The sequence below is a fragment of the Podarcis melisellensis genome (assembly GCF_964234715.1).
Source record: "Podarcis melisellensis genome assembly, chromosome: 15".
In the NCBI taxonomy this organism is placed as follows: Eukaryota; Metazoa; Chordata; class Lepidosauria; order Squamata; family Lacertidae; genus Podarcis; species Podarcis melisellensis.
This window is the reverse complement of record NC_138532.1, coordinates 14,213,847-14,231,956: the sequence shown is the minus strand read 5'-3', so window position 1 is coordinate 14,231,956 and position 18,110 is coordinate 14,213,847. Positions and strand designations below refer to the sequence as shown.

The 18,110-nt window shown below is 43.6% G+C and overlaps 1 protein-coding gene across 2 annotated transcripts in view; it reads left to right on the top strand.

Annotated features, from left to right (window-relative positions):
• KIRREL3 (kirre like nephrin family adhesion molecule 3) overlaps positions 1-18,110 on the top strand; it is a 748,317-nt gene that overhangs the window by 472,237 nt on the left and 257,970 nt on the right. For both annotated transcript variants that reach the window (XM_081890928.1, XM_081890927.1), the window contains exon 5: positions 1,151-1,300. In XM_081890928.1, coding sequence (XP_081747054.1) covers positions 1,151-1,300 — 150 coding nt within the window. The remainder of the gene's footprint in view (positions 1-1,150; positions 1,301-18,110) is intronic.

Here is an 18,110-nt window from a genome sequence, read left to right as displayed (position 1 = left end):
AAATGTTTACTAAAACATACATTGCTTTAACCTGGCTTACCCCTCCTGATATCTATTCCAGCTATCTGTACAGCTATCCACATATCTCTGTATTAAGGTCCAGTGATTGGAGCAGCATAGGGAATTGCCCTTGCATATACATGTGCACACATGCATGGCTTGTTACATGGAGCAACCTCTGTGGGTTTAAGCACCATGTCATTTTGCTATGTTGTGTGAATCAGAATTTCAGCCCCTTGTATGCCTGAAACTGATAAAAATTCCAGTCCTTACTCTCTCTAGGCCTCAGGAGTCTATTGTAAAATGGGAATACTTCTCCATGCCTCAGAGCAATGATTTGAGGCACTCTCTTACTGTACCCATGGGGGTGATTGGTGTATCAGAGAGGCGCTTCTTCAGAGCATTGCAAAAGTTGAGCACTGTTCCAATGAGTGAAGTCAAAAAAGTATAAGGGGAAGCATTTTATCCCTCCCTCCCTCCCTCCCTCCCTCCTTCCTTCCTTCCTTCCTTCCTTCCTTCCTTCCTTCCTTCCTTCCTTCCTTCCTTCCTGTTTCCAGAATATGAAGCAGCCAACAAGCTGGATATACAGTATAACACACACATACTTTACGTTCCTCTGATTGCGAATTTATCTTTATGGATAAATTTATGGATATCTTCAGATAGCCATTCTCTGCAAAGTTCAGAACAGGAAATGAGTAACAGGAGCTAATATGGCTGACATATCATTCTGAGCAACTTTGGCAATTAACTTTGCTGGGTCTGCTTTAGCAAGCTGGGTCTCTGCCTGCTTGTGCGATACCAGCTCAGCTAGTCATCTAATTAGCTAAATACAAACAAACCCTTCATTTGTATTTCTTGTGGTTCATGAGAGCAAATCCTGCTGTTGATAGCTTGAAAAACAAAGCGGGGGGGGGGGGGGACAGGAGAGCGTGCCAAGCTGCCTCGGCTTCGCAGCTCATTAATCATCAGACTTGGGAAGGACTGATTTTTTTTGGGGGGGGGGAGGGTGTCTCTATCCCTATGACAGTATAGGTAACTGGGGAGATGAAGCCCATAGCAGTCAACCTCTGTCAGGACCCTGCTAAGACTCGGTTAAACAGTGTGCTGTTTTTCAGCTCTATCCTTTTTTGCATTTTGTACCCCAAAGGTTACCCACGCTACTTGGTTGTGGGGGACCATCTGTCAGGGGAGCATCACCTGAAGATCCTGAGAGCAGATCTGCAAGATGATGCTCTGTATGAGTGCCAGGCCATTCAAGCAGCCATCCGTTCCAGACCAGCCCGGCTGACCGTTCTCGGTAAGAATATGATTTTTTGCTAGAAAAAATGCACAATTCCCTCTCTCTCTTCCTCTTCTTCCTTGACCTTGAAATGAGTTAAAAGGCTCATTCAGAAAGAATGTATGTGCACTGCTGTTTCTTCAGCGGATGAAAAACCAAGTGTGTTTTTAGGCTCACAACATCCCTGGTGATTGCCCATTCTGAGTGGGGCTGATGGGAATTGGAGTCCAGGAGTACCTGGAGGGCACTTTTGGTTTGGTTACCCCAGGTTATCTCACGCATGCCATTTTTCTGTCAACATCAAGCACTGTTACGGAACGGGGATGTGTGGGGATATAGCCTGTGGTGATGTCATAATACAAAGAAGGCTGGGAAATGTGGAGGTGACTGCTTGCTGTTGTTGCTAGTTATAGTCACATGCCTAGCATTTCATGTAGTTCCATTCTGAGTGCAGTGTTGACTATGCAAGTAGTTTAAGTTGCAAACACGTTGAGAGGTGGCAGGAGTCTGGGTGAGGAGGTCCTGCCCCTGTGAGGGAGAACCATTGGGCAGCTTCAGCCACCATTTTGTATGAAACCTTCCATGGCTCAGAGAGCAAGAAGCAGAGTAGTAGCAGACACATTTGAAGATGAGGTGGGGATGACTCTTGTCTCTCTTCTTAGAATTTCAAATCACTGATTTGGATCCTGTCTAAGTTAGTTGAACTTCAGTCCCATCGAAATCAATGGATCAAGTTATTAATGACTTATGCCCCATTTATTTCAATGGGAACTAAGTTGAACAAACTTTGTGGTTGTAACCAAGTAAGTTCTGTTCAGAGTAGACCCACTGAAGTCAATGGGCCTAAGTTAGTTGTATCAATCATCTTCAGTGGGCTTACTCTGATTAGAACTAGCAGTGGACCCTTTGCCCCAAATCCAAGCCATTGTAAATTGCCTCAAAAAGTTTAGTAAGTAGGCAGGGAACATAAATTTTCTAAATAAAAATAAATGTGACAAACATGGGCACAAGGAAGCACACAGATTTGTGTAAGTAGCTTGTTACCCAACTGCAGTGGAACAAGTCACTTATTTTCCTGATTCTGACATCTCAAGTAACCATTTGGTTTTTTTATTTGGGATTGGATGTATCTGTAATTCATTAAAATAGGGTTTCTAAATGTTGCTGGAAAGGTCATAATAAAAAGTATGATTCCCATCTCTCTATCTTTCTCTAACCCTCATCCCACTCCTACACTTGACAAAAAGTATACAGATGGGGAGGGGGAAGGTATATTAAGAAGTATTACTTTTTTCCCTGACTGGCCTGATTTAGATTTATAACAACTCCTGGTGATTTGGGGTGTGTAACTCAGCTTTTGCAGAAGCATGATTTATGTACAAACACACACAAGAAAAATATACCACTGAAATAGCCCCCTGCAGCTACTAAAAGCTGAGATGTTATTATGATTGAAAAGTGTTTATCAGTGGAGTCTGTATGAAAAAGAGAATAGCAGCTGAAATTCATTCATTATAATTCCAACGAGTTGCTCTTCTTCTGTATCACAAAGATATGAAAGGAGCCTGCCAATGAAGGGGGGTGGGAATACAGGGGGTGGTTTGCTCCAGCTGTTGCTTTCTCACTTGCCAGGGGAGGGGTAATAGATGGAGATTTCAAGATCGAAGATTTCTAGGTGTGAATCACCTGTGCTACCTTGCTTATGGTATTGGAGATGAAGCCTAGAAGGGATTATTGTGGTGGCCAGCAGAAGAGGAAAGCAGAGACCAAGGAAAAAGAAGTGGTCAGTGAAGGGGTAGCCAATGTGTTGCTTTCCAGATATTTATTGGACTACATATCCCATCATCCCATTACCTCCAGCAAGCTGGTCAGGAATGATGGGAATTGTAGTCCAGCAACATGTGGGGACCCAGAGTTAAAGAAGGCTGTCATGCAATGTGGGGTTGCTTCTTTTTAAGGCTTTCTCCTAAGCAAATGGTTGCTTTTTCCAGAATCAGCTATTATTGCTCCTTCCCATTCACTTTCTGGCAGTACCTCTCCCCATCCAGAACAGCAAAGTAACTTAGATGGAGAAGGTGGACACGCACACCAAAACAAAGAGCATTTTGCCCTGCTCTACCCGAGAAAGAAATAATGCTTGAGTGTCTTGAGTTTTTGTGTGTAATGGTGCCCCTACTACAGCAGTTCCTTGAATCTGATTGAAACCCTGTGTCTGAGAGTACGGTTTTGAAGCAAAATCATTGTTTGGATTCAAAAAGCCTCTTTGCCAGAATTAGTTGAAGCATGTGCTTGTTATTCGACGGTTCATTACATGCTGGTTCAGCCTCTGGTAGGTCATGATTTGTGCACTTCATTATTTTTGAGGTTCATTATTTGGTCACTTCATTATACATGCTGTTCGGCACTCCCTCCCTCTTGTAAGCCCATGCCGTTTTGCTATTCAGGATTAGATTTGAAATTCTGCAAGGGATTGATTAGTTAAGCCAGAGTATTGTGAAGAGGACAGAGCACAAAATGACCGGTCCAACCCCCACCCCGTTAAGGTTTCCGTCAATGTTCAGATGGGCAAAATATTAAAGGAACTGAGAATGTGGAGCCACATTGTGGAAGGAAGGAATATTGAAAGAAGTTTTACCTCTTGCAAAGACTTGAACTGGGATGCAGCCAGGCACACTTCCTTGGAGGCTGGGATATTAGAAGGCAGCAATTTCTATTCCCACCTGTATTTGTCATGATCAGCGCTGTTGCCATTCCACTGCAGTTCATTTTCCACTAATTACTATGTTATTAGTCTCACTGTCCATCATTTAACATAGCTCATGTACCTTACATAACTGTTTATTCGTTTCAATGCAAAGGAAACACCAAAGCCATGTAGAAAAAAATAACTACATATAATTTTCAGGCTTAAAAACCCCCACAAATGATGTGAACAAATGCCAGGTGTATTTCCTTGACGGATTTTCATTCCTTTTTTTAAAGTAAGATTTTTATGTAAGCTTTTCACAATACAATAAGAAAACAGATACAAAAAATATGAACAGAGTAATAAAAACTGAGACTTTTCCCAAAGGCAATTCTCAGCTCCCACCACCCATAGAAGGTAGCAGCCCCTTCCAGCTCTCACCAGGGGTCCTTCCTTTCTCCTCTCAGCCTCTCACCCTGGGAGACCAACATTACCCTGTCTCCCACCCAGGACCCTCCATCTACCACCTGCATGAGTACACAATCCCTGGACCTTAATAAAGGCCCCAAACAGAGGTCCCAAACATAGCAAAGCAAAAAGGAAAGGAAAGGAAAAAGGAAAGAAGCATTAATAATAATAATAATAATATAATAAATAATAATAATAATAATAATAATAATAATAATAATAATAATAATAAAATAACAACAACAACTTCTAATTTTCCATCTGCCAGTTACATAAAAAGATTGTTCGGGGTCTAGCCACCACAGCAGGAGAAATTAAGCTTGCTCCATATTTCATATGACAGCCCATAAGATATTTGAAGTTGGCTATCATGTCTCTTCTCAGTCTCCTCTTTTCCAGGCTAAACATACCCAGCTCCTTCAACCGTTCCTCATAAGGCTTGGTTTCCAGACTCTTGATTGTCATCCCTTGCACACGTTCCAGGTTGTCAACATCCTTCTTAAACTGTGGTACCCAGAAATGGACACACTATTCCAGGTGTGGTCTGCCCAAGGCAGAACAGAGTGTTACTATTACTTCACTTAATCATGACGCTCGACTTCTGTTGATGCAGCCTAGAATAGAATGAGCTTTTTTCACTGCAAGAGCACCCTAACCATTTGCTAAGTTCTTTTGCTATTCACAACTATAGACGTTATTTTGTCACAGCCAGGTAGTATCCAGTGTGATTCTCACGGGTCACGGGGTTTTTTCTCCTGGAATTGTGTACTCCACACAACATAGCAATACCTTCTGTTGTTTACAGGACCACTTATCCTCAGATAAAGAATAGTGAACCAGGAACCTTTGATCTTCTGGAGATTGTTGATTCTCTTTCTGCTTCCTTCAATGTTTGAGTTGACCCTCAAATGTGTAAACAAAGCAGAGGGTGAAATTACTTCAAGGAGTGTTACCTCAGGAAATAGCTGTTGAAAATGACAGTTCACCCCACCCTGTTTAAAATTTCTGGACTTGTGATCTGCATCTTTGCAGAGAGTAAAAAATGGATAAGATTGGCACGTGAGGGCTGTTGCCATGCTTTTTGTATCTAGTAGAATATTTTCAGTATTGCACTGCACAAAATTGAGGTAGGGGGCAGGATTAGTTGTCCTTTGAAAAAGCTATACAGGATACTGATCTCTCAAGTAAACTGGTCCCAAGCTGTTAAGTGCTTTGTATAATAATAGTAATACCTTGCTCTTGGCCCAGTAGCAAATGGGCAACCAATGTAGATCTCTGAAAAGAGGTGTATCTGCACGCAGGTCCTCACTTCTGCTGGCAAGGTATACTGCAGCATTCTGCAGTAACTGCAGTTTCTGTATCAAGTGTAAGGGGAGCCCCACACAGAGTGCATTGCAGTAGAATCAAAGAATCATAGAACTGTAGAGTTGGAAGGGATCATGAGGATAATCTAATCCAACCTTCCTGCAATGCAGGAATCTTTTGCCCAGCGTGGGGCTGGAACCAACAACTCTGAGATTCAGAGTCTCATGCTCTACCAGCTGAGCTACATCCTGGTGTAATCCAACCCTAGAGTCAATCTTGATTATGGGAATTGTACCCCAAAACATCTAAAGGAGCGCCAGGTTGGGAAGGCTGGTGTAGCAGATTTCCCTGTGCAATGCTAGTTGTGCTTTTTTGCTTCCAGTGCCGCTTTTAATATTCCAAGATGCAAATATACATTCCCTTCTACTACTGACGCAGCAGATGCACTCCACTAGCTACTGTTCCCTCCAGGTTTCTTTCTCAATGAGCCAGGATATGAATTATAGCAATAAGATTATCCTGCCTAGGAACAGGAGCCTTTGCATTCTATTAACAACAAATAAGTAGTCTCTAATAGTCTTAACGGAAGTTACCTGGAAGTGATTTTCTGTGTGCCGCTTGGTTCAGAATGACTGTGTGTCCTGCCTGTCACCATACGACATGCTCCAAGGGGTCTTATTGCATGGGCTTGTCCAAAGCAAGGGCCATTAACACAGTCACAGGAAGCCAATAAAGCTAGAAGATGAAAGTGGATAATGGAACTTCGGTCGTGGGGAAAATGACGCACTTGCCAGAGGCGGGGAAGGTTGCAGAGAGCATAGATGTCAGAGTCAGCAAGAGGGGAATTGTCTGTCTTCATGAAGTCGGTGGTGATACCAAGGCCTTGTTTCTTTTCGTGTGGTGACTGGTAATGAGACCAGCCATCTCCCCCAGTGCCGGTGATTTCTCTTTATTTACAGGGGTCCCGGCTGCATTTATAGAAGGCAGTGACACTGCTGTGGATGATTCTGGGGGAATACAGCCCAATAAAAGTGTACCTAGGGCTGCTGTAAAACTAGTCTGCCATACAAACAGACCAGCAGCTCTGTGTCCACAATAGATATTTATGTCTATCTATTCACTTACTTACACACCCACAGGCAGCTCACTTCAAAAACTCCTCTGACTGGTGAGTTTTCACTGGGGAGCAGCTGTGGCTGATGCTCATTGGGACTGGCAGAAAGCGGGTAGACCAACAGTCATAGAATCATAGAATTGTAGAGTTGGAAGGGACCATCAGGTCCAACCTCCTGCAATGCAGAAATCTCAACTAAAGCATCTATGACAGATGGCCCATCCAACCTCTGCTTGGAAACCTCCAAGGAAGGAGAGTCCACAGCCTCCTGAAGGAGACCATTCCACTGTTGAACAGCTCTTACCATTCTTAGTAGGTGAAGCCAGATCCAATGACAACCAGAGCCAACTAATTCTAGTTTCACCCCATCCTCCTCACTGCTCAGTTCTAGAAAGGTAACACTGAGACTAAGGAAAAGGAGGAGGAAGCTGACAGGCAGTGCCGCCCCTGTAGACTTGTTGTAAGTGAGGAAGGAGGCAGGCAAGGGCAGGCTGTGGTCAGTGGGGCAGTGCCCCATTTGCCCTAACAGAACAGCCTCCAGCACTGGGAAGGCAGCTTTAGAGCAATGGTGGGGAGGTTTTTCAGCCTGGGGGCACCTTTCCTTCTGTGCAACCTTCCAGAGGGCACATGCCAGGTGAGGCCAGAAGCGTAAGTGGGTAAGTGCGAATTTTACAGGAGGTTAGTTTCTACACACACCTCTTCATCCACCATCCAAGCAAGCAGAAGGCATTGACAGCATTCAAGGACACATTCTAAACAGGCAATGGGGTATATGAAGCAGGACCAGTGAATGGCAGGGCCTGGGGAGAGATGGTGGAGCTGGGGAAGGGGGTATAGTGTGGGAAGAATAACAAGGGCCAGATATAGAAGCTTGGAGGGCCACATTTGGCCCCCGGGTCTGAGGTTCCCCACACTTGCTTTAGAACCATGAGGAAGAAATAGAATCATAGAATTGTAGAATTGGAAAAGATCCTGTGGATTATCTAGTCTAAACCCCTGCAATACAGGAGTCTGCAACTGTCCCATATGGGGGATCAAACCTGCAACCTTGGCATTACCAGCACTACACTCTAATGAACTGAGCTATCCAGGCTGCTTCTGGTAAAGTATATACAGCCGTACCTTGGTTCTTGAATGGAATCCATTTTGGAAGTCCGTTCAGCTTCCGAAAACGTTCGAAAACCAAGGCGCGGCTTCCGATTGGCTGCAGGAGTTTCCTGCACTCAGTTGGAAGCCGCATCGGACATTCGGTTTCCAAAAAACATTTGCAGACTGGAACACTCACTTGCGGGTTTGCGGCGTTCAGGAGCCAAAACGTTTGAGTCACAAGGCGTTCCAGAATCAAGGTAGGTTTGTATATAAAAGCTACTGAAAGTCAAGGTAATAGTGTACATGAATTATATTACTGTACTGTAATGGTTGCATCTGTAAACTGTTTGGAAACTCCAGCTGCTTTGGAATATGGCATCCAGGCACTTGGTGTAGGGACTTGCTGGTGGTCATCAGGAGCTCAACAGTGTTGAATGATATGCGCTGGCAACCAGTTTAATTCCAATCTGAATTCCAAGTGCTAATTTTAACTTTTTAAACTCTAAATGGGGAGGTGCGTTTGATGGACAGAGTGTGCAACCTCCTCCTATGGGCCCAGAAGCCTATCATGGCTGGGCAGAGTGTTATCCAAGTGGAGAGTTGAAAATTGGAACCTGACACAAATCAATTTATTCAGAAACACATTAAAGTGTGGGTTTTAAGTAAAGTTAGTTCTTAACTATCTCTGTAAAAAGTTTTGACTGAAACCAAGTGTTGTGCCTCATCAGAGTATCCATTAACCTTCATTGAGTGTATTTAAATTAAATTCCAATGCAAAGTGCCTCATCATTACTTTGATCTTCTGGTTGAGGGATAAGTGGTCAGCGGTTTCCCCTTCACATTATTAAAAATCCTTGCTGCTGTATATTGGGACATGCTACCATATGCAGATAATATCAAGTGTTACTGACAGGGAATACCTAATTTTAAAGCACCTGAATCCTGCCACATTACGCCACTCATATCTATCTTTATTGAGGGAAGTTGTCACAGGCAGATATTTAAAGAACCAACTTCTCCCATAGAGAAGAACCAACTTCTCCCATACAGACCATATTTAAATCTGCAAAAGGAGCCCATCTCCTGTGGTGAAATGGGTGGTAATGCAGGAGAGGGTCTTTTCGGTGCTGGCTCCCCAACTGTGGAATGAACTCTCCCATACATCTCCCGTAGGAAGATGCCATATCTCATATTTTTTAAATGCCAGGTCAAAACATACTTTATTTATTCAGCAGGGCTTTTATCAGATCATTTGTGGTGTTGATTCCTTTTTGGTATTTGGGTTTATATCTGCCTTTCCTCATTATTTTCTTTATAGATATGTTGTTGGAATTATGGCTATTGCTTCTTGCTTGGTTTTTAATCAATGTATGTTGAGAGGCACTTTATAAATTTGGGGGAAAGCATTATTAAAATGTGGAGAAAGCATTATTAAAAAATTAATAATAGCCAAATTCATAATAAATATATCAGCTAGGAACTTAGAGACAGAATAATTGGGAATAAATTGAGCTGCTCAATGTCCTGTTACTTATAATAACTATTTGGTTGGGGGTGACAAATAACATGGGGCATTGTTTCTGCCCGAGCCTTGCAGTCATCCTTTTGTGCAATAAAAAGGACCTGGTGCTTATAACAGTGGGCTAGGATGGTCATTGTTCATACAGTGTTTGAACACCTGATGAGAGACATCAGGTGAGAGGAGGATGGAATCTGTACAGGATGCAATAAAGCTAAAGCTAAGCATGGTCTTTTCTTCTGACAGCTATTCTCAATGAATTCTATATAGTTAGAAATAAGGCTATTGATTGACATTTATTATGGCTGGGCACGATCCAGCCAAAGATAAGCCCTTTTAAGTCCCATTGATGGGACAGCTAGGCAAGTGCTTAGACCTCTACTGTAGAAATCAATGTGACTTCAAAATGCTTAGCTGTGGGGCTGGCTCACGCTGTTTATTTGAGAGCTTTCCATGAAATGAAAAGTTAATGCAAAAGTGAGAGACAGAGAAAAGCTGTCCAAGTCTACAGTGACAAAAACAGATGGAAACAAAAGGTGTCTTCATGCTAAGGCAGCCTTAAGTAATGGCAATGAATGACCATGAGTTGAACCCGGCATCGTCTGTGACAATGCACAAAATAACTAGGGGCAACCCTGGCCTGGGCTCACCTTCTATGACAGAGTTTAGGTGCTGCTTTTAGAAGGTTAAGGTTTAGAGTCAAATTGAGGGGAGTTGAGGGTTGGGAACTGGGAACATTAAGGGGCCCCTTGCTTTTCACTAGTAAAGTAAAGGTAAAGGGACCCCTGACCAATAGGTCCAGTCGTGGCCGACTCTGGGGTTGCGGCACTCATCTCGCTTTATTGGCCGAGGGAGCCGGCGTACAGCTTACGGGTCATGTGGCCAGCATGACTAAGCCGCTTCTGGCAAACCAGAGTAGCACACGGAAACACCATCTACCTTCCCGCTGGAGCGGTACCTATTTATCTACTTGCACTTTGACGTGCTTTTGAACTGCTAGGTTGGCAGCAGCAGGGACCGAGCAATGGGACCGAGCAATGGGAGCTCACTCTGCCGCGGGGATTCATAGAATCCTAGAATCATAGAGTTGGAAGAGACCACAAGGGCTATCGAGTCCAACCCCCTGCCAAGCAGGAAACACCATCAGAGCACTCCTGACATATGGTTGTCAAGCCTCTGCTTAAAGACCTCCAAAGAAGGAGACTCCACCACACTCCTTGGCAGCAAATTCCACTGTCGAACAGCTCTTACTGTCAGGAAGTTCTTCCTAATGTTTAGGTGGAATCTTCTTTCTTGTAGTTTGGATCCATTGCTCCGTGTCCGCTTCTCTGGAGCAGCAGAAAGCAACCTTTCTCCCTGCTCTATGTGACATCCTTTTATATATTTGAACATGGCTATATCACCCCTTAACCTCCTCTTCTCCAGGCTAAACATGCCCAGCTCCCTTAGCCGTTCCTCATAAGGCATTGGAACCTCTGACCTTCTGATCGGCAAGTCGTAGGCTCTGTGGTTTAGCCCACAGCGCACCCGCATCCCTTTTCACTAGTAGCTCACCATAATTTCAGCAGTAGCTCTGTAACATTGCAAGGAATTCTGGGTTGCACATTTTCATTACCAGCCAAGGGACGTTTGCAACCCTCCCCCATTTTTTTTTTTCTATGTGCCATTGCTAAAATATGACTGATGACTTTGTTGTGCTTTTAAAATGATGGTTATTGTATTGCATTCAAATGATGTGATATTGTTATCCCAAAAGAGACCTCGGTTAGAAAGACAATTTTGTGTATTGTCAGAACAGAAGGTGAACACCTGTTGCGTAACGAAGCCAACATTTTGGTATTTGCTCTATCAACAAACTAAAATGTGTTGGAAAATAATAGGAAGCCACCTGAGCTGCTCTTCTTCTTTCTCATCCTTAGGTATATAACTTGCTTCCTAGACCTACTTGCCTGATAATCAGACCTCAGTTGTTGCAATAAGGAAAGCCAAACAACTCCTTAATGGAATTTTAAGGTTCACAAGACCTTATGAAAGGAATTTAGTTTATCCAACAATTAAAGTATGCATAGCAAAAATATTGGCACAAATTATTCATGATGCTGAAATTTGGAAGGTCCAGGCAGCAGAGGAGGAAGCTGATCGGGCGCATGGGGCGGTGCGCCCAGGGGTGGGGCGGGCCGCGCATGGGGGCAGGGCGCACTGCGGGGCCTCCAGAGTCTGTCTGCCTCCTCCCACTCAGCCGCCCTACAGCTGGGGGGAGGCAGCGGGCGGACCATTTGTGCAGCCCAAAGCCTGCACACACCCAAGCCACCGCGTATCTCCCAGGAGAGACGCGTGACTTGGGTGCGCTGCAGGCCCCTCAGTGAGTGCTGCCTGGCATTTTGTCACCCCCCTCAGTGGTGACACCCAGGGTGACCCGCACCCACCGAATCCCCTTCCTCCGCCCCTGGGTCCAGGTTGGGGGACGGGCATTAAATAGGCAGCAGACCAATCAGTGGGAATAATCCTAGAATCCTAGAATCCTAGAATCATAGAGTTGGAAGAGACCACAAGGGCCATCGAGTCCAACCCCCTGCCAAGCAGGAAACACCATCAGAGCACTCCTGACATATGGTTGTCAAGCCTCTGCTTAAAGACCTCCAAAGAAGGAGACTCCACCACACTCCTTGGCAGCAAATTCCACTGTCGAACAGCTCTTACTGTCAGGAAGTTCTTCCTAATGTTTAGGTGGAATCTTCTTTCTTGTACAGTAGTTTGGAACCATTGCTCCGTGTCCGCTTCTCTGGAGCAGCAGAAAACAACCTTTCTCCCTCCTCTATGTGACATCCTTTTATATATTTGAACATGGCTATCATATCACCCCTTAACCTCCTCTTCTCCAGGCTAAACATGCCCAGCTCCCCTTAGCCGTTCCTCATAAGGCATCGTTTCCAGGCCTTTGACCATTTTGGTTGCCCTCCTCTGGATATGTTCCAGTTTGTCAGTGTCCTTCTTGAACTGTGGTGCCCAGACACAGTACTCCAGGTGAGGTCTGACCAGAGCAGAATACAGTGGCACTATTACTTCCCTTGATCTAGATGCTATACTCCTATTAATGCAGCCCAGAATTGCATTGGCTTTTTTAGCTGCCGCGTCACACTGTTGGCTCATGTCAAGTTTGTGGTCAACCAAGACTCCTAGATCCTTTTCACATGTACTGCTCTCAAGCCAGGTGTCACCCATCTTGTATTTGTGCCTCTCATTTTTTTTGCCCAAGTGCAATACTTTACATTTCTCCCTGTTAAAATTCATCTTGTTTGTTTTGGCCCAGTTCTCTAATCTGTCAAGGCCATTTTGAAGTGTGATCCTGTCCTCTGGGGTGTTAGCCACCCCTCCTGTCAGAACAGAACACCCTTAAATCCTATTGACTTCAAGGAGAGAAATTTAAACTCATGTTCTCAGATTAGAGACATTTAAAGTCATGAAATCACCCTTTGGGTGATTTTTTCGTAAAGGCTCCATGTTTTCTAAGGGTGGGATCCATAGTTAGCCATACTTAGAGTAGACCTATTCAAAGTATGGCTGATTCTGGATGCAACACAAATATCTGATTGGGGAAAGCAGGGTCAAGTGTGTTTCCCAGGCCTTGCATCCTGCATGTGGAAGTGCAAACTTCTTATGGGTTTTCAGTAGGGGTAAAATATATGGGCATGAGGGAGTGGCATTGCATTGGTAAAATGGTCCACCACAAATGGTGAACATACATTGTTGTTGTGGTTAATATTTATATTTATATTTGTATTTCTTACCCACCCTTTACCATGAGGTGTCAGGACAGGTTGCAACATTTTAATAATGCAATATTAAAAACAATTAAGAGAATAGGGTGGATCCTACAGCATATATCTCAAGTGCCAAAGCCCAGAGTAAAGAAATGTGTATTCAATATGCAACAAAAACTATGTAATGAAGGCAGCGTTCAAAATTCACTAGGCACCAGGCACATTATGGCTATTGGCTACCTGTGACCAAGTGAACATGCCCAGGTGCCAGGGTGGTGCAATATTTAGTGAACAATATTTAGTGTCTTTCACTAGACCCAAATGCTACATTGAAGTCAAAGAAAGACTTAAGGAAGAACTCTTGGTATCTGTCTCTGTGTGTGATGCCAATGCCAATTTCAGAATCATGCAAAAAAAAAAAAAGCATTAAAACTTGGCTCTTATGTGGTCTCTTAACATCTACCGTAGCTTTGAATTTTCTTTCTACCAGTGTTGAATTTGGATCCTATTTCCCTAATGCATTCTTGCCCTACACATTATTTTATTGAAGAACTGCAACGCAAAATCCGGAGGCGTGTGAAGTTTGAAGAAAGCATTTCTGTCTGTGCATTGTTTCAGGAAATGTGAATTAGGAAGGTTCACATTAAAATGCAAACTGAACTGATATTCTCCCTAAGAGAGGCTGGCCACTGATTGCAAGAGCTCCTCAAGGTGTGCAGTAAAACCCACACTTTTAAACACAACAACCCACAATTCCCTCCCTGCAAAAATGATACTGGCATTCTTGCAGAGGCCAGAAATCCTACTATTCTGACGGAAGTAGAATAATATCCAGAATGTGTCTGAGCTCTGCCTTGTTCCATCGGATTTGGAGTCTGTTTTATCAATAGAGTGGCTGGGGACATTCCCAGACTGCATTCAACCCTGGAAGATAATTTCATTCAGTTCACATTTTTAAGCAAACTGAACTAATTTACACCTCCTGGACTAATGCATGGCTTGGAAGGTAATTATGCTTTGCATTTGCTTATCCACTGAATTTTGTGTTACAGTTCTCCATAGTTTAAAAATAATAATCAGTATTTAAATGCTTCTTTGTAAGAAATTGTGTATTTAAATACAGATTTTCATATGGGTTTTTTTTTCTTTGCGGGGGAGGTAGCAAATCCTAAATTGATTTGGAAACAGACTAGGATGAATTCATGAACATACACATGTGAAACTGACAAGGACAGGAAATAGACTTATCCACCTATTCCTACTTCCCAGAGGTCTTCAGTCAGATACAGGAGTTTTCAACTTCCACAGCTCCTGCAACCAATCAGAAGCCGCAGAAACCCTGTCAGATGTTCAGCTTCCCAAAGAACATTTGAAAACTGGAACACTCACTTCCGGTTTTCGATTGTTCAGGAGCTGAAACTTTTGACTCCCAAGGCATTCGGGAGCCGAGGTATGGCTCTATTCTGAAAAATGTTCTCTTGAAGGAGGAAATTTCCAAAACACATTTGGAGTAAAGTACATTTCTAACACCTGGAGTTCATTATCCTCTCTCTGCCTATCACTGAGGGTCAAAACAGACATGAGTCAAGAGGTCAGCAATCAGGACTCCTTAAAAAAAGTTCTTCTTTAAAGCTGCCATAGTGGCGGAGACAGAATGTGTTCCAGGTTGGATCAGAGCAGCAGTTCTGGGGGAGAGGGTGCTTAATGGTCCCCTCACAGTAACATCATTCCCATCAAACACACACACACCCTGGTGTGGAGCTGCAATTAGACCTGCTGCAGGAACAACTGCATGGTTCCTGAATTCCTCTCACTGTGGGGTTAATGCCAGTTTTTGCTTGCTGCTTTATAATGGGAAAATTGGGGGGAGTGCAAAATACCCCCTGCCTCAGCACTGGTGTGCTCCAATCAAAAACAGAGCTCCCTGGTGGATGTTTTACATCGGGCTTGGAGAACCATGGCTCTCCAGATGTTGTTGGGCTTTAACTCTCATCATCCCTGACTGTTGGCCATGCTTGCTTGGGCTGATGGGACTGGAGTCCAACAGGACCACAGGTTACCCCCACACCCCACCCCAGTTTACATTGTCTGTATCAATAGATATAGATATATAAAAATTCTGGAGATCCGAGCATAGGTCTCTTTCATTCTCTTCATTTTGGCACTAGGTTTTGATTCATCCCCATGCTGCCAGATGAGTTTTATGTGGTAGCCATTTTAAATTGGCTCTTTTTCTTCGACACTGAATTGGGAAAGGCTTTGCCAGCCCCTACAGCCATTGGAAATGCACTGACTCATCCTAGGGACTAATAGCAAATTCATTCTCTAACTGTGGGTCTTTATGTTGCCAACACAGCAACATATGCACACAAGACAGAGGTATCAGCAAACCTGGGAGAATCCCATGGTAGGGAGTGGAACAGAATGGTGTATTCTGAAAGGGGGCATGGCTGGCTGGAACCCTGAGCAGGAGCACTCCATCCCCCTGAAGGTTTGAAGACCCTCCTGGTGTCTTCCTCTCTCCCAAAGCCTTCCCTTGGTCTCTCCCTCTTCTTCCCTTTACTGTCTTCTCAAAATGCCTTCACCTTTCTAGCTTAGCTTCCCATATTCTCCTTGCCAAAATGTGAACTGCCTAATTCCACATGCTCAGCCTTTAACTTTATGCGTGGCTGCTCCTGAGATATCCCCAAATGCTGTCTAAATTGTTTTTTGAACTCCTGCCACTCGTGTCTGACAACAGCTTGATGGGCCTGATGCTACCTCCTTTCTCTCCCCCCCCCCCTTCCAAAATGAAGAGAGAGAGAGACAGTGTTTTAATTAAATATTTAAGAACGTGTCACATTAGGTTTAGATCTACACAGTTAGATGTGGTGGAATAGATCGTTCCATAAGCCTTTGGAAGTGCAATTGTTCAAACAACTGAGCCTGCAAGGATCGCTTACCTCCATTGGCTTCAGGGGACTAGAGTTTTGTTCCCAGAGAAATGGGAAAAGATATCCTCTTCACATGAAATCCATGCCAGCATTCATTTCTACTAAATTTATGCCCCGTCAAGTTATGGGAATATATATGCCTCTGTTTTTCACAGTGCTGGAGTTCTTCAACTCAAGGCTGGCTATACTGAGGGGCAGAATGAGGCAACTGCCACAGGTGGCAGAAACTGGGAGGCTGGGGCAACATTCCCTTAAGCTAGCCTGCTGGCCTCAGGTGCCATGGAAGATGCAACCTTATTGCCAATGTTGAAGTAGCATTCAACTCTAGTCAGCTTCTATATGTGGAACAGAGGGTTCCTTTGCTTGTCCTTTGTTAAGGCAGCAAATTGACTTCATCCAGAGCTGCTTCAGCCAAACTGCTTCTGGTTTCAAAGTAAAGGTTTTAACCCAGGGGCCAGCAAACATTTTCAGCAGGGGGCCAGTCCACTGTCCCTCAGACCTTGTAGAGGGCCAGGCTATATTTTGAAGAAAAAAATGAACAAATTCCTATGCCCCACAAATAACCCAGAGATGCATTTTAGATAAAAGCACACATTCTACTCATGTAAAAACACACTGATTCCCGAACCACCCGTGGGCTGAATTTAGAAGGCAATTGTGCTGGATCCGGCCCCTGGGCCTTAGTTTGCCTACCCATGTTTTAACCTTTACAGCTCTAATCTGTTGTGGACCAGGGTACAGAAAAAACAGTCTTCTCCCAAATGAACCTACTCACCCTTTAAAGTAATGTTGTGAGGGTGCCTCCAATCTCACATTTGCTTCGTGGATGTTAACTGTCTCCACTGGTTGAAAAATCAAACTGTGTAGGCACCTCCCAGAGATACCTGGATCTCCCAAATCCATCACTTCTTCCATTCAACACTAAGTGCTGACATTGAAATATATATGCAGGTGTTTGGGCAATGGACACTGTTCACCTGAGAAACCAGCCAATGCAAATGGGCTAATAATACCAAGGATTGGCAGTGTTTGGTTGATCCATTGGTGATGTCCATATTAGACTACTGCAATTTGTGATATATATATAGTGCTATATATTTGTGCTATATAAAAGCTTTGAGAATGCTTTTCAAATTTCAACTGGTCAAAAATGTGGCCACCAAAGTCACAATGGTGACAAGGCAGTCATACCAGCATTGCTGGCTGCCAGTGTATTTTGGGACCCAGTTATACAGTTTAGTCACAAACTATATGTTAGGCCGTCTGCATGTGTGCAAACCTGCCCACACACTGAGGTCAGAATCAGAGACCTTCTTTGAGCATCTACTTTCTGAGTTGCTGAGGGCAATGGACACAAACAAACAGGCTTTCTCCATGGTTGTCTGGCAGCATTTTAATTCTCTCTGTCCCAAACTGTGTCATGTTAATATGCTTCAGGGTTTTGGAAAGCTCCCAAACCTTAAATTTTTATACAAGCCTTTCAGGGGTCACCTTGTTTTACTGTTTAATTGTATAATATGCAAAAAAAAAAAATTCCACAATTCCTCTGAAAAAGAAGTTTTGCTTGTAATTTTCCCTAAGGTACGTATTTGGGCAAGAATTTTTCCCTGTCACAATCATGTGTGTGTGTGTGTGTGTGTGTGTGTGTACTTTATTTTTACTGATCTATCTGTTTCAGAACATTTTTGTCCACCCATCATCCACAGATCACAGTACAGATTAAAGAATTTTAATATAACAAGTGCACAGCCATATTAAACAAACAAGAGAAGGTTCAAAATACAGAGCAAAAAGTACCAGCATAAAGCCTAGCAGTTTACTAAATATCTCCCAAATTCCCAGGGAAATAAACAGGTTTTCGCCAGGTACCAAAATGTCCTAACGCTTAACACACATATATACGTGATATATATATTTCTGTTTGGAGAATTTAGAAACATTTTTTTCCTCCCA